The 17,030-nt window shown below is 34.5% G+C and overlaps 4 protein-coding genes and 1 pseudogene across 9 annotated transcripts; 1 reads left to right on the top strand and 4 right to left on the bottom strand.

Moving 5' to 3' along the window:
- Nucleotides 1–36: 36 nt before the first annotated feature.
- Nucleotides 37–2,539, bottom strand: LOC124848939 (transcription factor ILR3-like). Its single transcript, XM_047326766.2, has 5 exons — nt 2,178–2,539; nt 1,776–1,838; nt 866–928; nt 596–758; nt 37–426 (listed from the first exon to the last, which is right to left on the bottom strand). The coding sequence occupies exons 1-5, from the start codon at nt 2,288–2,290 to the stop codon at nt 181–183; spliced, it is 648 nt and encodes a 215-aa protein (XP_047182722.1). The 5' UTR covers nt 2,291–2,539; the 3' UTR covers nt 37–180.
- A 505-nt stretch (nt 2,540–3,044) lies between these two features.
- CXXS1 (thioredoxin family protein CXXS1) lies at nt 3,045–5,614 on the bottom strand. The gene is made up of 4 exons (XM_047326768.2): nt 5,497–5,614; nt 5,249–5,425; nt 4,878–5,000; nt 3,045–3,486 (listed from the first exon to the last, which is right to left on the bottom strand). The coding sequence occupies exons 2-4, from the start codon at nt 5,345–5,347 to the stop codon at nt 3,334–3,336; spliced, it is 375 nt and encodes a 124-aa protein (XP_047182724.1). The 5' UTR covers nt 5,348–5,425; nt 5,497–5,614; the 3' UTR covers nt 3,045–3,333.
- Nucleotides 5,615–9,189: 3,575 nt separating this feature from the next.
- Nucleotides 9,190–10,747, top strand: LOC124819576 (GLABROUS1 enhancer-binding protein-like). Its single transcript, XM_047291125.2, has one exon. The coding sequence runs from the start codon at nt 9,256–9,258 to the stop codon at nt 10,528–10,530; it is 1,275 nt and encodes a 424-aa protein (XP_047147081.2). The 5' UTR covers nt 9,190–9,255; the 3' UTR covers nt 10,531–10,747.
- A 474-nt stretch (nt 10,748–11,221) lies between these two features.
- Nucleotides 11,222–14,106, bottom strand: LOC124819577 (putative 4-hydroxy-4-methyl-2-oxoglutarate aldolase 3 pseudogene; annotated as a pseudogene). Of its 5 annotated transcripts, none has more exons than XR_015786856.1 (3): nt 13,621–13,884; nt 12,596–13,164; nt 11,222–12,158 (listed from the first exon to the last, which is right to left on the bottom strand). The product of XR_015786856.1 is annotated as a putative 4-hydroxy-4-methyl-2-oxoglutarate aldolase 3 pseudogene, transcript variant X4 (transcript). The 5 variants fall into 5 exon arrangements; XR_015786853.1 differs by lacking the exon at nt 11,222–12,158 and adding an exon at nt 13,901–14,105 and having other exon boundaries at nt 12,522–13,164; nt 13,621–13,806; XR_015786855.1 differs by lacking the exon at nt 11,222–12,158 and adding an exon at nt 13,901–14,105 and having other exon boundaries at nt 12,522–13,164; nt 13,741–13,806.
- Nucleotides 14,107–15,334: 1,228 nt separating this feature from the next.
- Nucleotides 15,335–16,422, bottom strand: LOC124819572 (protein DESIGUAL 2-like). The gene is made up of 3 exons (XM_047291119.2): nt 16,187–16,422; nt 15,887–16,092; nt 15,335–15,804 (listed from the first exon to the last, which is right to left on the bottom strand). The coding sequence occupies exons 1-3, from the start codon at nt 16,283–16,285 to the stop codon at nt 15,579–15,581; spliced, it is 531 nt and encodes a 176-aa protein (XP_047147075.1). The 5' UTR covers nt 16,286–16,422; the 3' UTR covers nt 15,335–15,578.
- Between the last annotated feature and the right edge of the window lie 608 nt (nt 16,423–17,030).

Below are 17,030 nucleotides of genomic sequence, written 5' to 3'. Positions count from 1 at the left end.
GTTCATCTTTTAAAGAGAACTTATTTAAACAAAGCATTCACCGAAAGCTGGTTGGTTAGTTATCATAAAGTTGCCTCTATAATCAGTAAGACTTTTTCTTCTACATTTCACAAATGCAAAAGCAATAGCACAAAAAGTGAAGATAAATTCCGTTTCTCCAAAAAAAGTGTCTTTGACGAGTTATGCAACCGGTGGCCGGAGTACATGGTCCTGTGAGGTGTCAACAGCAGCAGGTGGTAAAAACTGCCACATGGCAACTCCTGGGTAGCCCATGAAGGGCACCAACTTTCTACCAACAACTTGTCCTGGTGCAGGAACTGCAGAAAGAAAGCTAGGTTGTGACTTAAAGGCCTCAATCTTCTGCTCAAGGTTATCTTTTTCTGCTTTTAGTTGCTGCTTCTCCTCACGAAGCTCATTCTTCTCAGCCTATACAAACACCAAAAGTATATAGTCATAGGTAAGATTAACCATCATGTTAAACAAATGTGTGTTAAAAAGAATGTGATAGAATCAGACAAACAGTGTTGCTAGCATTTATCAAGTAAATGTGCATGCTAAGTATGAAATACCATGTTATGCAGTTACATTTACACACCTTCAGTTCATTGATTTTCCCTTGTAGATTCTTAATGGACTCTCGTAGCTTCTGAGCTTCCTCTCGTAACTGAGACACCGTTCGAACTGCATCACTTAATATAACAGCCTTTTCCATTTTGAGAGGCCTTGCAGGGTCCAGGACAGACCCCAGTTCCAAAAACCTTTAAACAGTGTTCAGAAAAAGTCACATCAGAGATATAGATCAAACAAGAAACATACAAAATAAGAGGACCATGAATGAAAAAAAAAAGTGTAGTAGTAGAGATGCCTGTCATTGAGTCTATCCCTTCTCATTTTCTCTTTACATGCTTTTGAACCAGGTGACCTCAGACTGTAATAAGATTTTAAAGACAAACTAATAAGATGATTTAAGAAACATATATAAGGAACAGACAATTGTGTTTGGTTTGATGCTAAGAATAATCAGAATTGATTTTGACAGTAAGAAAATTCGATTTTATAAAGATATAGATGTTTGCTTGTTAACCCATATAAATTGGTTTTGTTCCAAAATCTCAGTTTAAGTAGAAATAATAAAAGATAATTTTTAGGTATGGAAGTGAAAAATTTAAACTAAATTTTAGAACAAACTTACTGTCCAAACATGAATAATTTTAATTAAAAGAATTCAATTGTACAAACACTCAAAATCAATTTTGGAAAGTTATAATTCCTTATTTTATTATTATTATTGAGAAAAATATATAAAAATAAAATGCTTTCATCAGGATGATATTTTTCCTTTATATGTCTTCATTTTATTTATATTTTCAAAGTTTATTTAAAATTTAAAAACGTTCACATAATTATAAACGAAAAAATTGTTAGTAACTAAAGAATTTCATAAATGTTAACTGTGTAAACATTTAAAAATAGAAAGGTCTGTAAATTATCAGAAAAATGTATTAATATTTCAATTTTTGACTAAGAAAATGATTATACATATCAAGTAGGGTCGATTTCAAAAGCCATGCTTCTTTAAAAATTAAGCATATAAAAACACAAGTTTTTCATATAAGTTTTGGGTAATCACACTGATATAAAAACCAAGAGCAAATGTAGCATGCAATAACCAAACAAGTTAATGGTATAATATAAAAATAAAAGCAACTGTCCGAAGAAGCCAAAAAAATGATTTAAATCAAAGTCATTAAAAATTCTTATCTTAAATAGCATACCGTTTCTTTGACCCGTTTTCCTTGAAACCATCCGAAATTCCCAATGGGTCATCTACGTCCGCACTGCACAAATGACCATTAAAAACTCACTTGTTTTGGGATGAAATTTTTAAATAACTTTAAAAATAAAAATAATTACAAAACAGAAAGTTAAGTAAAAATATGTAAAATGTCGTCCACATTATCCATTGTTATGAGCAAAAAAAGACAATGACAAAATGAAGAGGCAAATGTATCATCTACAACAGATAGAAAAACATAAGTACATGTTTATGTTCCTTCAAAAAAGGACTGATACAATTGTAATGTAGGCAGTGGTGTAAATGTGCAAAGCAAGTGCAGCCTTTGCAAAAAAGTTGTAGATAGAAAAGAGAAGCATAAATGGTTGAAGTATGGAGTAACCTGAAGGTGGGAGGAGGAGAGGAAGAAGACCAAGAGAATTTGGGTGGGTGTAGAGTGGGGAAAGAAATGCTGTCTAGATAATCATAATCCAACACCCAATCACTGTTACTCATCTCCACCCAAAAGGGTTGCCGGAGTTAGGAACAAATAAAGATGTGACGAACGATTTTCTGTATACAGAGAAAACAAAAATATATGGAAGAAGATGGTGTTTGATACGAGAGACTCACATTGGGACATCAATGCCCATCCAACTATCACTTCCCACCACAAACTCACATTCTCTTTTATTTTATATATATTTCCCTCAAAAATATGCAAAATAATATGTACCGGGGCCTTCCAATTTCACTGGCCCCACATAAAAACATCAAAGGAATTACCAACTTTACACTTCCTTTCGAAACATAAAATTCAAGCAATGACTCAAAATAACTGTTTAGTTTTGAAATCACAATTTTTAGCTTAATATCAATACATCAATTAGGACCAACAAACATGGACAGCTTACATCAAATTCATATCACCATTCAAACATAGCATACTCGGTGGAAGTAAGTTTATTTTGCAAGAAATTGGCTCGTTTGCAAACAAGTTCTAGTTCATGTTCTTTTGATCCTTATATTACAGAATCAGCTTATTTTAGTCTCTCAAATCTCACGCGTACAGTCTTTAATCTGTGACTACACATACACTTACATTTTAATTTAGTCTATAATCTTAGATTATATTGACTAAAAACGGGTTAAAAAATATACTAATATAAACTAAGAAACATAACTTTTGTGTACAAACTAAAGATTGTGATTTAACAGTTTTAAAGATAATCCTACCCACTCAACGATTAAGTCGCAATTTCACACAGAATACCTTGAAAATATTCATATGTATATTTCATTAGCAAAAGAACAAGTGAATTCACAACATCCAAGGGAAGAGCAGCATGAAACCACAACAACCGGAAGTACAGAATGTAAAATTTGGCTGATACAAAAAAGCTGCGGATATAAGCATTAACCAAACTATATTTGAACTGGTACTCAAAATACAACATCACGAAAGGCTTTGACTCGGGGTTCCATCGGGCAGTGCAGGACCACAAGTGCATATTTAGCAACTTGCAACAGCAGAATATAGAATATCACACAGATGTTAACTATGCCAGTGAGACACGAGTGGACTGAGCAAGCCCATCTATCCTTTTCTTTATCTCTTCTGGATTCGCACCAACTACCTTGTCCACAACAGCACCGTTATTCAGCAGCAAAAATGTTGGCATTGCCTTTACATCCATTTTGGTGGCCACTTCCTGACCCCCACAAACAAATTCAATGTATTTAATTACCATAATCAAACAATAACAAAACCATTAGAGAAAATCACACATCACTTCACTTTTTGTTTCAATGCTCCAAGCATCAATATGATATCGCAAAAAGTATGTTATGATATCTAATCAGTCAATTACCAACATGCATAACATAGGTTCATTTTGATCAGCAGAATATATATATATATATATATATATATATATATATATATATATATATATATATAGTTCTTTGTTGAGTAGAAAAACCCCAAATGTAAAACAGTGCTTTAAATCCATGTCAGTAATCAATATCTTAAGGATTACGGGAGCAAATAGAACGTACAAGGCAGGTAGAGTTCTACTCTTTTTTATCCTACACGAAGCTGAAGCTAAAAGCTAAAAGCACACAATGCTCATTAACAAAACCAATTGTTGAACCATATTCCTGATGCACATGGTACTAGACAAATTTTTTAGGATGCATATTGTTGGGAATTTTTTTACCAAAGATATGAATTTCTCGTATAAAAAACCTACCACCCGCAACATAAAACTTTATGACTCTATGTTTGTAGTTTTTTTTTTCTTGTGTGTCACTCAACTTTTTCATGTTTACTCGTTGAGGAACTTTAAACATACTTGGATTCCTAATGCATATTACATACATTATACTATTCAATAAGTTGTTGTCAACTTGCTCCAACCAATAATGAGGTTAAACATCCCCGTACAAGATTATTGGTACAATTCATTATGTACATTAATGATGGCACAATTTTCTTAATAGCAGCAATCATATTCTACAGGATTGGTTGACTCCGTTTTTACTTGAAGTTAAACAACCCCATTCAACAAACATTTTACAAGAATCACATGGCGGTCCCTAAATTATACTAACCTTGAACACGTTCCTCCATTTACTGCTCTATCCCAACCAACGATTATCCATTTAAGAATATAACATGGAAAAATAAAATCCCAACATTACGGCATCATTTGATCCGTGATGCTGACCTACCAAATGAAGAAATTCTTGGATGTGGTGGTTGTCAAGCATTTTTTGCATTTCTTTAGTGAGTGTGATTGGAGAGGAATGCTCATAAATACTTCAATTCAAACTGATCAGAAAATTCTTGATATCAATCTCAAAAGAGATTACATCCCACATCACATCCATACATGCATAAAAACGTACCAGAAACAGAAAGTAGTAATTAACTAAGACATACCATTTAACCTTTTTTCTTTTTATAACAACTCGTCTTATACAAGGTTCGTTCTCCAATTTCTTCCTATCTTATTTGCATGAACTGTTATCTGTTATTGAAACATTTAAAAAGGAATGCAAGGCCGACAAGGATCAGGTTAAAGGGGAGGAGGGAGTTTACCTTGACTTCATCAACATCAACTGTGAGAAACAGAAGATCCGGATAGCTTGAAGCCAGATCATCAAAGACAGGACCCATAGTCACCGAGGGTATGCACCATGAAGCAGTGAAGTGAGCAACAACCTATGTCGATCAATTCCACAAAATACATAAAGCCATAAGTAAATTATCATACTCTTGTTTTCTATCCACCAGGTGAACAATAAAGAAAGCCAGCAATCCAAATTAAAACAAACTTAGAAAATCAAAATCCAAAAACCAAAGTGAACTTTGTAATTAACTTGAACCCCAAATACCCTTTTGCTCACTCTTTCCAGACGATAAAAACAAAAATTAAAAGATCCAATTTTGAAAAATAATGAGTATCTTACAGGAGAATTCTGAGTAGTGGCCTGGGTGACATAGAAATCCCATGACTGCAAAGAATCAATTACCACCACCCTTGATTTGTTCTGCTCTGAGGCTTCCATTCTCTCACCCAATTGACTGTACTCCAAAGGAGAGAACTTTGCAGCTTCCTTGTTCAGAGTTGAAGAATATATATTAATCTGTACAATAAGGGTTATTTTAGATAAGATTGACTTTAATAATTTATCTTCAATGGATTAGGAAGACCCACCTAGTACCCTTCTCACCGCCAACTTGATTTACAAGACAAGGATCTTCGGTCACAAAACAAATTAATTCAAAATAACATATCTTTAAATAATGAAAATTTGTTTAGAATTAAAATAAGTTTTTTAAACAATTTTTAAAATATTTTTTCCTTGTTAAAATAGAAAAATTATTGTAGAAAATTCAATTGATAATTCATCATTCATCAATACATGGGGTCCCCAGTTTTTGGTTGAACGGATGATACATCAAGCAACAGAATCTGATTCCTTTCTCTTTTCCCAGAGAAAAAAAGTGATAGAAGTGAAAATAAATAAAAGGAAAATGATACTTGAACAACTATTTTTGACAACATTTAGACACGCGCACACGTGTCAAAATCTGAGTGGTCCATTTTCATTTAATTTTTCCAACTGGACCATTCAGATTTTGACACGTGTACGCGTGTCTAAATGTTGTCAAAAATGATTGTTGAAGTGTGATTTTCCTAAATAAAAAGAACCGTACTTTCTTAGCACAAATATCTTCTATAAAATTTTATTCTATTTCATTATATAAAAAGGTTTCAGAGTATCCTGTTATTTGTCAGGCAGACTAATGATGTGAATCGACTACCAATTGCATTGCCTTGTCTACTAATTTATTATATAATTAGGAAAAAAATTACTACAGAAAATATTAATATAATCATGTACTATGACACCTGATTATTATTTGGGTCAAGTTTACTAGCATATTTTTCAATGGAGACAAGTGTGCTTATTAGGGGTAAATAAGAATATATGATTTTAGGGGTACAGGAAGAAAAAATGAGGTGTACAACGAAATACCAGACAAAATTAATAGGTTTTGGGCTTGGAGTGAGTTTGACGTTCAACCCACTGACATTATCAGTTAAATATTTTTATTGCTTAACTATTATGTGAAAAAATATTGAATAATCACTTATTACATTGATGTTGTGTGTGATTATTGTCTGATAAATCGTGTTTTTAAAGTTTTGTAATTTTCTTAATTGAAATAAACATGCTTACTTTTTCAAAAATGCTTTTGTGTGAAAATATCTCTAATGGAAATTTCGAAGTCAGTCAGAGATACTTTTATTTTTTATGGAACATTTAAAATTATACCTTATTATTATCATATATTTTATCATTTAATCTATTGTCGTTTTTAGGGATGTACTTTTTACTATATTTATTTACACTAACTATTTAATCTAGTTAGAAAAATATATTTTAAATCTCAGTATTTTTACTTTTCTCGAAAATATTGAAAATCGTATCTAGGTAAAAATTTATTATTATGTGAGCTAGACTATATTTATTAGAGTTTTTAGATTTTTACTCAATCTGAATACAAGATAATTAAAAATCAATTAAATAAAGGTTAGACATTAGGTTATGTTTTTTCTTTCTTTTTCTCTGTCTCTCACAAACACATTTGTTCTGATTGTTTTCTTTTTAAACGTATTCTCTATTATTGTTGTTCTCCAATGGATTTTAATATATTTATGAAACATGTTACTATTTTAAGAATATTTGTATAAATTTTAATCAAATAAACAACATTACAACACTCGGCATTCTTATTAATTCTCAAATTACTCTCCCTTGTGTGTATAATTGAAATCAAACAAGTAAACAAAAACCCAAATATATATGTAGAGAGAGACTGTGTAAAAAGATTACAAATTCATACATAGTGTATACAATTATAGATATACGATGACGAAATAAAACCAATGAAAGATGTGAATATTTTAAAAATATTTTTAATCAAGTATAAATTTTAGCTAGAATAAAATAAATATCTATATATATAATACACTTCTTATATTATAAATCTGGATTCTTATTTATTTATTTTTGGTTTTTGTTCATATATTTAATTTTTAACTACTTATTCCTTTTCCTTCTATTACTTTTATATATATAAATTTAAATGTATATCGAGATTTTCAATAATTAAAAATAATCTTATTATTCCATGTAGGATAAATATGATTGTGGTTTTTTTGAATTATATTGATTATAATATAATGGGTTAAATATGTTTTTAGTCTCTATATTATCAAGCGATTTTGGGTTTAGTTCCTCTTCCAAAGTAAGATACATTTTAGTCATCTTTCTTAGGGAAACTTTGATGTTAGTCATCTAAAACTAACACCGTTAAAAACCAGTTGATGTAGCTAACGGTAGACTCACACGATTTTTTTTTTGTGCTGAGTCAGTGTTTCTCACCTTTTCTCCCTCTCTCTCTCTCCTTCGTCTCTTCCTTCCATCTTCCACTCAATTCGAAGGAGAGAGACTGTAAAGGCCAGTCTGACAGCTACCGATCAATGGAGAAAGACATCCGCCCATGGCCAGGCCGCCGTGTTCATCATTCAACTTCGTTGCCAGAGCACGACCTCCGAACTCCAGTCCCTCACGAGCATCGTCGCCGAAGGCAGAAGTGACTGGAGGCCTCTCGCCCGTGTGAGCGCTGATGACGGCGGAATCCACTGTTGGCGACCTCATAGAGGTGGCTCTGTGACAGTACATGAAGGAAGGTCACTGGTTGCCCTTCGGTCTCTGAACTTTTATTCGTTGTGGGGTCTGGAGATCTCAACAAAAAATCGTTGCTTCGCTTTAGTCAAAGTGGACTTTTCATTGGTCGATACTGCTACAGGAAAGTGCTCCAATTCAGGGTTGTGGGTTCATGATGTGCTAGCCTCCCTATCAACCATAAGGGAATCCTTTCAAGCTAACTACGCTTGACTTGAGCAAACCGAATTTTTTTGGAGAACTACCGCTTGAGCTCTCGGGATTGCCTAATTTGCAAGTTACAATGAGTTATCTGGTGATGTGCCTGAAGGATTTAGTAGTTTGATGAGCTGGCAATATATTAATCTCAATTCTAATACCTTTTACGGTTTTATTCCTGAAAATTATGGCTTTCTTCATTCCTTGCTTATTCTTTCGTTGTCTGGTAATGATGTTACAACAGCAGTCCCTTCGGAAATCGGAAGTTGCTCTGATATTGAAAGTCTTGAGCTTGGATCAAACACTATAGTAGGTCGCATTCCTGCCGATCTATCTCGTCTTACCTTTTTAAGAGTGCTTGACTTTGGTGGAAACAATCTAACTGGAGATTTACCTAAGGAAATCTCCAAATGCTTGGGGCTAACAACTTTGCTAGTAGATTACAACCATATTTCCAAGGATGGGGAGGTTGGGTGGAAGATGGGAAGGAAGAGACGAGGGAGAGAGATGGAGAAAAGATGAGAAACACTTACTCAGCGTAAGAAAAAAAAATCGTGTCAGTCTATTGTTAGCTACATCAGTTGATTTTTAACAGTGTTAATTTTGGAGGACTAAAATCAAAGTTTATTTAAGGAGGAGGACTAAAATGTACCTTACTTTGAATAGGGAACTAAAACCAAAATCGTTTAATAGTATAAGGACTATAAAACATATTTAATCTTAATATAATATGTAGAAATAATAAATTTAATAATTGAAATATTGAGAAGTAGTGAGAGAAAGATTTCAATGGTCTTTTTGAATAAAGTAAAATATGGCCAACTTTTATTGGTGTGCTGAACGGTTGACCTTTTCCTTTCACTTATACCCTTTTCACCCTTTCTTTCTATTTGTCATTTATATATATATATATATATATATATATAAAGTTCCATTATCAGTTTTATTTACTTTTATATTTCTCATTGTTGTTTTCAAAACCCTAATCAGACTTTCACTAACCCTAATTCTTCCTGTCCATGGCGCAGAAGCAGAAGCGTCCTTCCCCTCTGGATGAGCCACCCACGGCTTCTTCTTCAGATTCCGAGGAAGAAGAAACGCAAAAACCATCTTCTCTGCGGCATGGAAACGAAGAGGAAGAAGCTTCGTCGGGAGAAGATGAAGAATCCTCTGGAGAAGAGGCAGAAGATGACGATCTTCCACCACCCATCACCAAAACCAACCCTCCACCCGCTCCCACGAACCCTCATCCCGAATCCGCATCTTCTGATTCCGAAACAGAATCCGAATCAGAGACCGAGTCGGAAACTGAATCCACTCCTGCGAAGGCGGTAAAGCCTCTCGCGACAAAGCCCATGGACCAGGCCCAAAAGCCCAAGGCCCTACCTTCTCCGGCGCCACCCAAACCGGCTGTGAAACGCGCCGCCGAGAACAGCAACGCCCACGTCGCGAAGAAAAAGAAGAAATCCGGCGATTCTTCTTCTTCCCCTGCCGCTTCCGACGAAGAGATGGAGGAAGGGAAGAAGTCCGGCGATCAAATGAAGAAGTTTCAGAGGCTGTGGAGCGAGGAGGACGAACTCGCCATTCTCAAGGGCTTGGCCGAGTTCACCTCCAAAACAGGGAACGACCCTCTTAAGTTTGCGGGTGGCAATGCTTTCCATGATTTCTTGAAGAAGTCGCTGCATGTGGAAGTTACCAGCAACCAGCTGAAGGAGAAGGCTCGGAGACTAAAGAAGAAGTATGAGATCGCTGCAGTGAGAGGGAATAGCGCTGATGGCCTTATATTTGCAAAGCCGCACGATCAGAAAACGTTTGAATTGTCGAAAAAGGTTTGGGGAAGTGAGCAAGATGGTGGAGTGGCCAATGGGGCAGTGGAAAAGCCCAAGGCTAACGGGAATGCTGCTAAGAGTCCGAAGAAGAAGGAAACCGGTAGCAGGAATGTGGCTTCTGCCAAGAAAACTAAACCTGAACCGAAACAGGAGACGGTGCCAGCGACGCGCATGGAGTTCAAGGAATCTGAAAAGATGCATATCGATCAAAAGACTGTTAATTGTGAAGTGAGTATGTTTTTGCATGCATTGTCCCACTTTAAAGAGGGTCTGGGTGTTTGTGGGTTGGACGAGGAGGATGTGAAGAAGGGGTTGGAATTGATTGGTGAATCGAAGAGGACAGAGTTGAGGGCAAAGTGGAAGAAATTACAACGTACTGAATTGGAACTTTTTGCTAATCGCTCAGAACTGATTGGGGAGCAAACTAAATTGATAGTTGAGGCACTTCGGTCGTCCAACCATTAGGATTCTCAATGTTGTTTGCTGTCTGTTTTTGGTACTGTGTCACATGTTCTGAGGATCTATCTCCTACGCATTATAATTTTGTGACTATGGTATAGTCTTGATTCGGTAGTATAGTATGTTGTTTAGTTATTGGCTATATGAAAGTGTTCTTCTAAAGTTCTTTGCATATTTTGTGACAATCGTTTCTCGTGTTTAACAGAGTTTATTTTCAAACGGATCTTTTATGGTAGTATGATCTTTTGGGTGTTTAGTCTACTCTAAATTCATAAGTATTTGTGGATTGACTATGATATTATCTTTTTTATTCCTGTTGGTGACGTGCCAATGTGGCTCAAGACATGATGTTCATTTTGCGTTAAGAGACTGTTCTCCCTGTTGTGGTTGTTATGTATTTTCCATGTTGGTCATCGATTCATTAGTTGGAATCAAGGATTTATTAGTTTGAATCAAGGGATTTATTATAGGCCTATTATGGTAATGTTATTTCCTCTGTAATGATGAATTCTGTTTTTTAAATTCCATTGGGATGATAAGGACAATCCTCCTTCTGTGATAATGTTTTTATCAAAGTGAAAATCTTATTACAGCAGCCGAGCATCGTTATTTTGAGTTGAGCATGTACAATTCTATTATTAATAATTACAATCTTCAATCGAAAAGCTAGCAACCCAGAAAACTTGTCCTAACTTGTAAATTTCTAATATTTTAATGGCTACTGATGTTGAAGAGTTGTCTCTAAGTGCAGAGCTGTTTCCTTAATGTCTCTAAAGTGCAGAGTTGTTTCCGTAATGAGTGCAGGAGTATGATCGTTTCCTGCTAACATTACATTCTTTGTTGGGAAAATCTTCAGTATGATTTTAGAAATTTGCATGAAGTACTCTTTCAGAACTGATCGGTGTGTGAGTTTGGTTCATGTGTTATTTCTCTTAGCATTTAGCTGTTTCCCAACTTTCTTATTCAATATCGGGGACTCCAGAACAAGAATTCAAAACCCTTTTATCTCTTTAAGCGCAACCCTTTTTGAATAGGTGTTTTAACAGGTTGTTGAAAGAGGTAGACAAGCGTTTTATTTCAATATCGTCACTTCCGTCCGTCCTTAGAGAAATTTTCTTTTTAGCAATGAGCTGCTGTCTGAATTTATGTATTGCCTTTCATAGATTAAATCAAGAAAATATTATTATTTTTTTAATTCAACGTCTTAGTTACACTATATAAATTTAGCACTCTGGGTTTGATTATATGGAGGGCTGCCTTAAATCCCACTAAGATTGGACCATTGGGGATTGGTTTGGATAGGTTGTATGAAGATTTAAATTTCATTGCCATCCTTAAGAAGGTTGTGGGTAGAGTTGCAGGCTGCTATGGACAGACCAATCGAAGGTTAAAAGGGATGACTTCTATCAGATTTTGAAGTGGTGGTTGTGTGGTATCAGGTTTTATCTCTCTTCCTTGTGAGCCCTTTATAAAACGACCAGTAGCCTCCTTAGTGTTGGACTGAGTTTATCTGTTCAAATTCTTGAATCACCAATAGAGGATGAAAGATCTCTTTATGAGCAAAAAAACGGTTAGAATTTATTATGGATACAATGCAAAAGCATTTGAAGGGCATTCTCCTTAGCCAGCAACATCTGCCAGAAAATAGAGAAAGATTCATAACGTTTAGATTAAGTGTTCTATCGTTGTAATTTGAAATAGCAGTTGCTGTTTCATTGAGAGTAATGGTATTATTTACACATACTATTGAACTCAGCCTGTTTAGATATCGAAGGATGATTCTGCTCCTATTTTTTTCCGAAGTAATACTTTTTCCACCATTCGAACAGTAAGAAAGTTCACAATCCGAAGAAATCTTTATAAACTAATTTGTTTTTAGTTTGATTATGTGATGATATCCTGTGTATACTTGGGTTAGAAAGTTTGGTCAAAACCATTGACATACTTCTATATGAATCCCCTAACTCCAAACAATTAACAGAGAAACAGACACTTAGTTCACGCAATAAATTAAGTTTTATTCTTTCCACACAGCATTTCCATTTACCATCACAAATTAAATCAAACTTACCATGACTTCAAATCTGATAAAGCATCCCAATGGCAACAATACTTAACTAACTTTTTAGTTTGACAACTCAAATCTTGATATGAGGATGCCGTCATTGTCTGCATACAACCATTCTCCTTCCCGAATAAATGTTCCCCCAACGTAAACAGGGACATTCTTTTCCCCAGTGCCTTTTTTGTTGGATTTGAGTGGATTAGAAGCCAAGGCTCTGACGCCAATGCCACATGCATTGATCTCATCCACATCTCTAACGCATCCATTCACCACAATTCCAGCCCACCCATGGCTATGTGCTATCTGTGCCAAATTCCCTCCCAGCAAAGCACACCTCAAGCTTCCCCCTCCATCAACGACCAATACTCTTCCTCCCCCTTTGGTCTCAAGAAGTTCCCTCACCAACACGTTGTCCTCAAACACCTTCACAGTTACAATGGGACCAGAGAACGACGTGACCTGACCATAAACCTTGAACACCGGATGTAGCACCCTCAAATCACCATTCGCTACATGTGTTGTATTTGCATCAGTTAGATCAGCAGTAGGTACAGTAGTCATGTTAGGAACTCCTCCTGCACCAACATAGACCTTTACTTTCTGACAAAAATGGAATTCAATCGAGCTTAATGTGGATTTCTCCATGATCAAAACACCAACTACGTAGAAAAGTTAACTTCTGCAAAATGTTGGCAGAACACCATGACAACAATAAAGGCCATATTCTATATTACCTTCTCATTCTTCCACTTACGCTCAAAAACATCCTTTAACTAACATTTCTCCATTTTCTTAAAATGAAATTTCATCCTTAAAATGTTATTGCAACTGAGCCCATTAATTTACTTCAACAGTTCTATTTTTCAACCTCTCACACCAAGAATAAAACGTAATAACTAAAGAAAATGAGGACAAATAAAAAATTAAATTAAAAAAATAAATGCTGAATGATCTACATGTTAACCTCATATGCAACAAATTCAATTTCACAAACCAAAAAACGATGACATAAAAATTTGGGAAAGACATACATGTTAGTGCCTGTCATGGAGGCAGTAGACTATAAGATCTCCAGGCTTCAGACGGATAAATTGGAATTTTACAGTCATAAAGGGAGTTTTTGAAAAGAAAAAAGAAGTATTTTTACAAACCCGATTGGAAAGTACAGTTGAATTGAAGATGTGGTAACTGAGAAGGGATGAAATGACGGAAGAAAACTGCAGTTGAAAGCAATAAAGAAGCGTGTAAAGTGATATGAGTATGGGGTAGTAAGGTTACGAAAGGAAAGAAGTGAGAGGAGGAAAAGCTTACCGAGACAGAAAGAATGAATTGGTGAAGTGAAGAGGAGAAGAGTGATAAATAGGGTGAGAAGAAAAGTCCAAAGTCTCTATCTTGCTGTTGGTGGCGCCTCTGCTGAGAAAGAAACGTTGGGGTTTGAATGACTTGCGTGGAAAATTCGTACGACAAACTAATCAAAGAAACTCATAGCCACAACTTTTAGCGCTCCCGGGAAGCCTCTGCGAAATGAGACCACCCATTGCATGATGACACAACCACCTCTCATTTCTTTATTTTTTTATTCATTGATCTTCCTGTAAATAAATACAAATACTCTTATCTATTTAGTTTTTGGTTTTCTATTTCTTTACTTCCTTATATTCATCGTCATTTATTTTGTTATCTAAAATATTATACCTTTCACATCCTTCATTATTTAATCACCCATATATTCTTCTTTCCATCTATTCGACAAACCAATTATTTATTTCCATTTTTCATCTTTAAAAAAGTATAGAGGCTGTCGTGTCTCTTTTCTCTAAACGAATACCAATATATATATATATATATATATATGTATATTCATGTGTATATGTATGTATATATTAAAAAAACAAAACTTGTGCAGAATTAAAAAGAAAAACTGAAATCTTTGTTTAATTTGAAAAATGTTAGGAGTGTTAGTGTGATTTATTTTATAAGTTAATATGTATTCAGAAACACTTGGGGTGAGGAGACAAAATTTATTCCTGCCTCAGTTATTATTTATTAGTCCCTCTCATCTAATTTTGGCTTCATTTAAGAAAAAAAAATGTAGATATTCCTCCAGTTTTTCAAATAGGTTTGTCTTTCTCTATGTTTCTATTTTAAATTTTCAGAATATATTTAATATATTAATCCAATTTTATTATTATTTTTTATAATTCTTTGTACATTCTTATTTAATATTTATATGATTAATTTTTTTATTGATAAACTAAAGACATTTTTAAAAAAATGATTTAATTAATATTTGATATTATAAATAGACAATTACACAAACGTGATTTTTAATGAGAATGGAGATGAGACACAAAATTTTATTATCCCTTTAATATAATACATGATGAGAAGGAAGAAGAATTTTTAGTTAGAAGATGAAGATGGCATCAAATTCATCTTAGTCTTGTTTCCTTAGTTATATATAAACAAAGAAACTTAAGAAGTAGGTATTAAATTTACAACTAATTTTGAATAAACTAATTAATCTACCCTGAAAATTATAACAAAAATTGTATTATATACATTTTTCTTCTAAACTTAGCAAAGAATATATTTAGCTTGTGTTTGGACTGAAGGATGAATTTGAGAGAAAGGTTCCATGAATATTTTCAAAGCCTAACATTTCTATCCATCTTTTTTTACTCTTATTAAATCTGATTTTATGAGTTCGGTCGTAAATGCTGCGCTTTTACTTTAGCATGGAAAAGAGATATGGTGTTTTATTAGGTAAAATCAGAGAAATTTACTTCTCTCTCACTCTCAAATTATGCATTTCCTTCACTTTGTTGTGCATTTGCAGTGATATTATTAATCATACAATTGTTTATGCACCCGTTGAAAATCAAGCAATTTGTGTAATCAGTGAAACACACAAAAAAATGAAATAAAATAAATGTACACTTGGTAGAAAACTAGGTATAATCGCTTCTGGTTTGGTAACAAAAGATGATCAAGTGCGTCGTACGCTTTGGCTGGCATTTTCTTTCATCTTTTCTTCCTCCCTTCTGGTGGCTGTTGCAGAAACGTAGTAGGGAACAGTGAACAATCCATGGATGAAACACATGATGCCTCCTATGGATAGAAACCGGCGGCTGAACATCGCACAAGATTTTCTTGATCTTGAGTTTGCTAATGTGCCTATGATCAGCATCGACATCCCAACAGCAACCACAATCCTGCAAAGTATTAACTCCAAAATATGTGAATTCTATAACAAAAAGGGATTTGATTTAGGGATATTAAAAGTAAAAGACTTACCAAGAGAAAATGAGAAAAGCCACTGCTAATTGCCTGTTTGCCGAAGCTAATCGATATTGTTGTTTGGACGAAACACAGATGCAGCCACCAAGCAAGTGAGCAATTACATGGGCAAGTGCCAAGAGAGTGGCAGCTGCCAAACCTAGCTTGAAAGCATGATAGCTTGGGTACCTACACTCAAATATCCACACCTTCATGTGCTTCTCCTGTTCATTCATCCCAAAAGGATCAGACAGTCGTGTTAAACCCTTTAGTGTTCTCAACATTTATGAAGCAGAAGAGTCTTTCTAATTATAGTACCTTGTTTTGAGCTATTTCTGCCTCAATTCCAAGTATGCCAGCAACAACATCCAAGACCATGACAAGTATGCAGATAAGGAAGCCATAGTTTTTGGTCATGATTCCCTAATACAGTAGAAGCTTTAGAGAAGAGGATGAAGTAGGGCTGTGCATATTTTATGGCACTACACTATTTATACATACATGAGATCATACATTAAATTGTTCAAGTTTAACCAGTAGTTTTAAGTTGAAGTTCTAAATATGCAATTGCATTAAATAATCAGACGAAATTCGTTATATATATAGGGAGCTTACCTGATTTAAACATAATTGTCATTAGTGAATGATACATATGTCTGCCAAAAAAACTATGTAATATTAAGTGTGATCGTGATTCGTGAGATGAAAGCTGCCAATTTTTCATTACAATTTACTTTATTCTTCGTTTAATTTGTCTTTCCCTTTCTATGATTCGTTCCATTGGGGGCAAGGAAAGCAGCCAACAAGTATTCCAAACGAACCTCTCTACTTTTACTTCAAAACTAGGTTTTTTTAATTTCCTTCCTTATGATATATATCTTCTTCCTGTGGCAATAGTTTTGATAAAAGGTAATTAATGCAACTAAACTCTGAAAAAGATTGTTCAACTTAAACATGAAAGTAATGTGATTTATAGGGGAAAAGGCCTGATTTTGAAACAAGTTTTGCCTAAAAAAAGATCAAAACAATTGATTTCAAATCATCTTTGAATGCACTGTGTTGGACCTGTCTCAATGTCCTGATTAGCAAATCACAAACTCTTTTTTTCTTATAATTCCGGATATCACTTACATTATGGTCTAGACTAGACTTACAAGAGAAG

The sequence above is a fragment of the Vigna umbellata genome, chromosome 5, assembly GCF_029865625.1.
Source record: "Vigna umbellata cultivar VRB3 chromosome 5, Vumbellata_1.0, whole genome shotgun sequence".
Lineage (NCBI taxonomy): Eukaryota > Viridiplantae > Streptophyta > Magnoliopsida > Fabales > Fabaceae > Vigna > Vigna umbellata.
Note: the sequence above shows the minus strand (reverse complement) of the source record. Positions and strands in the feature narration are given on the sequence as shown.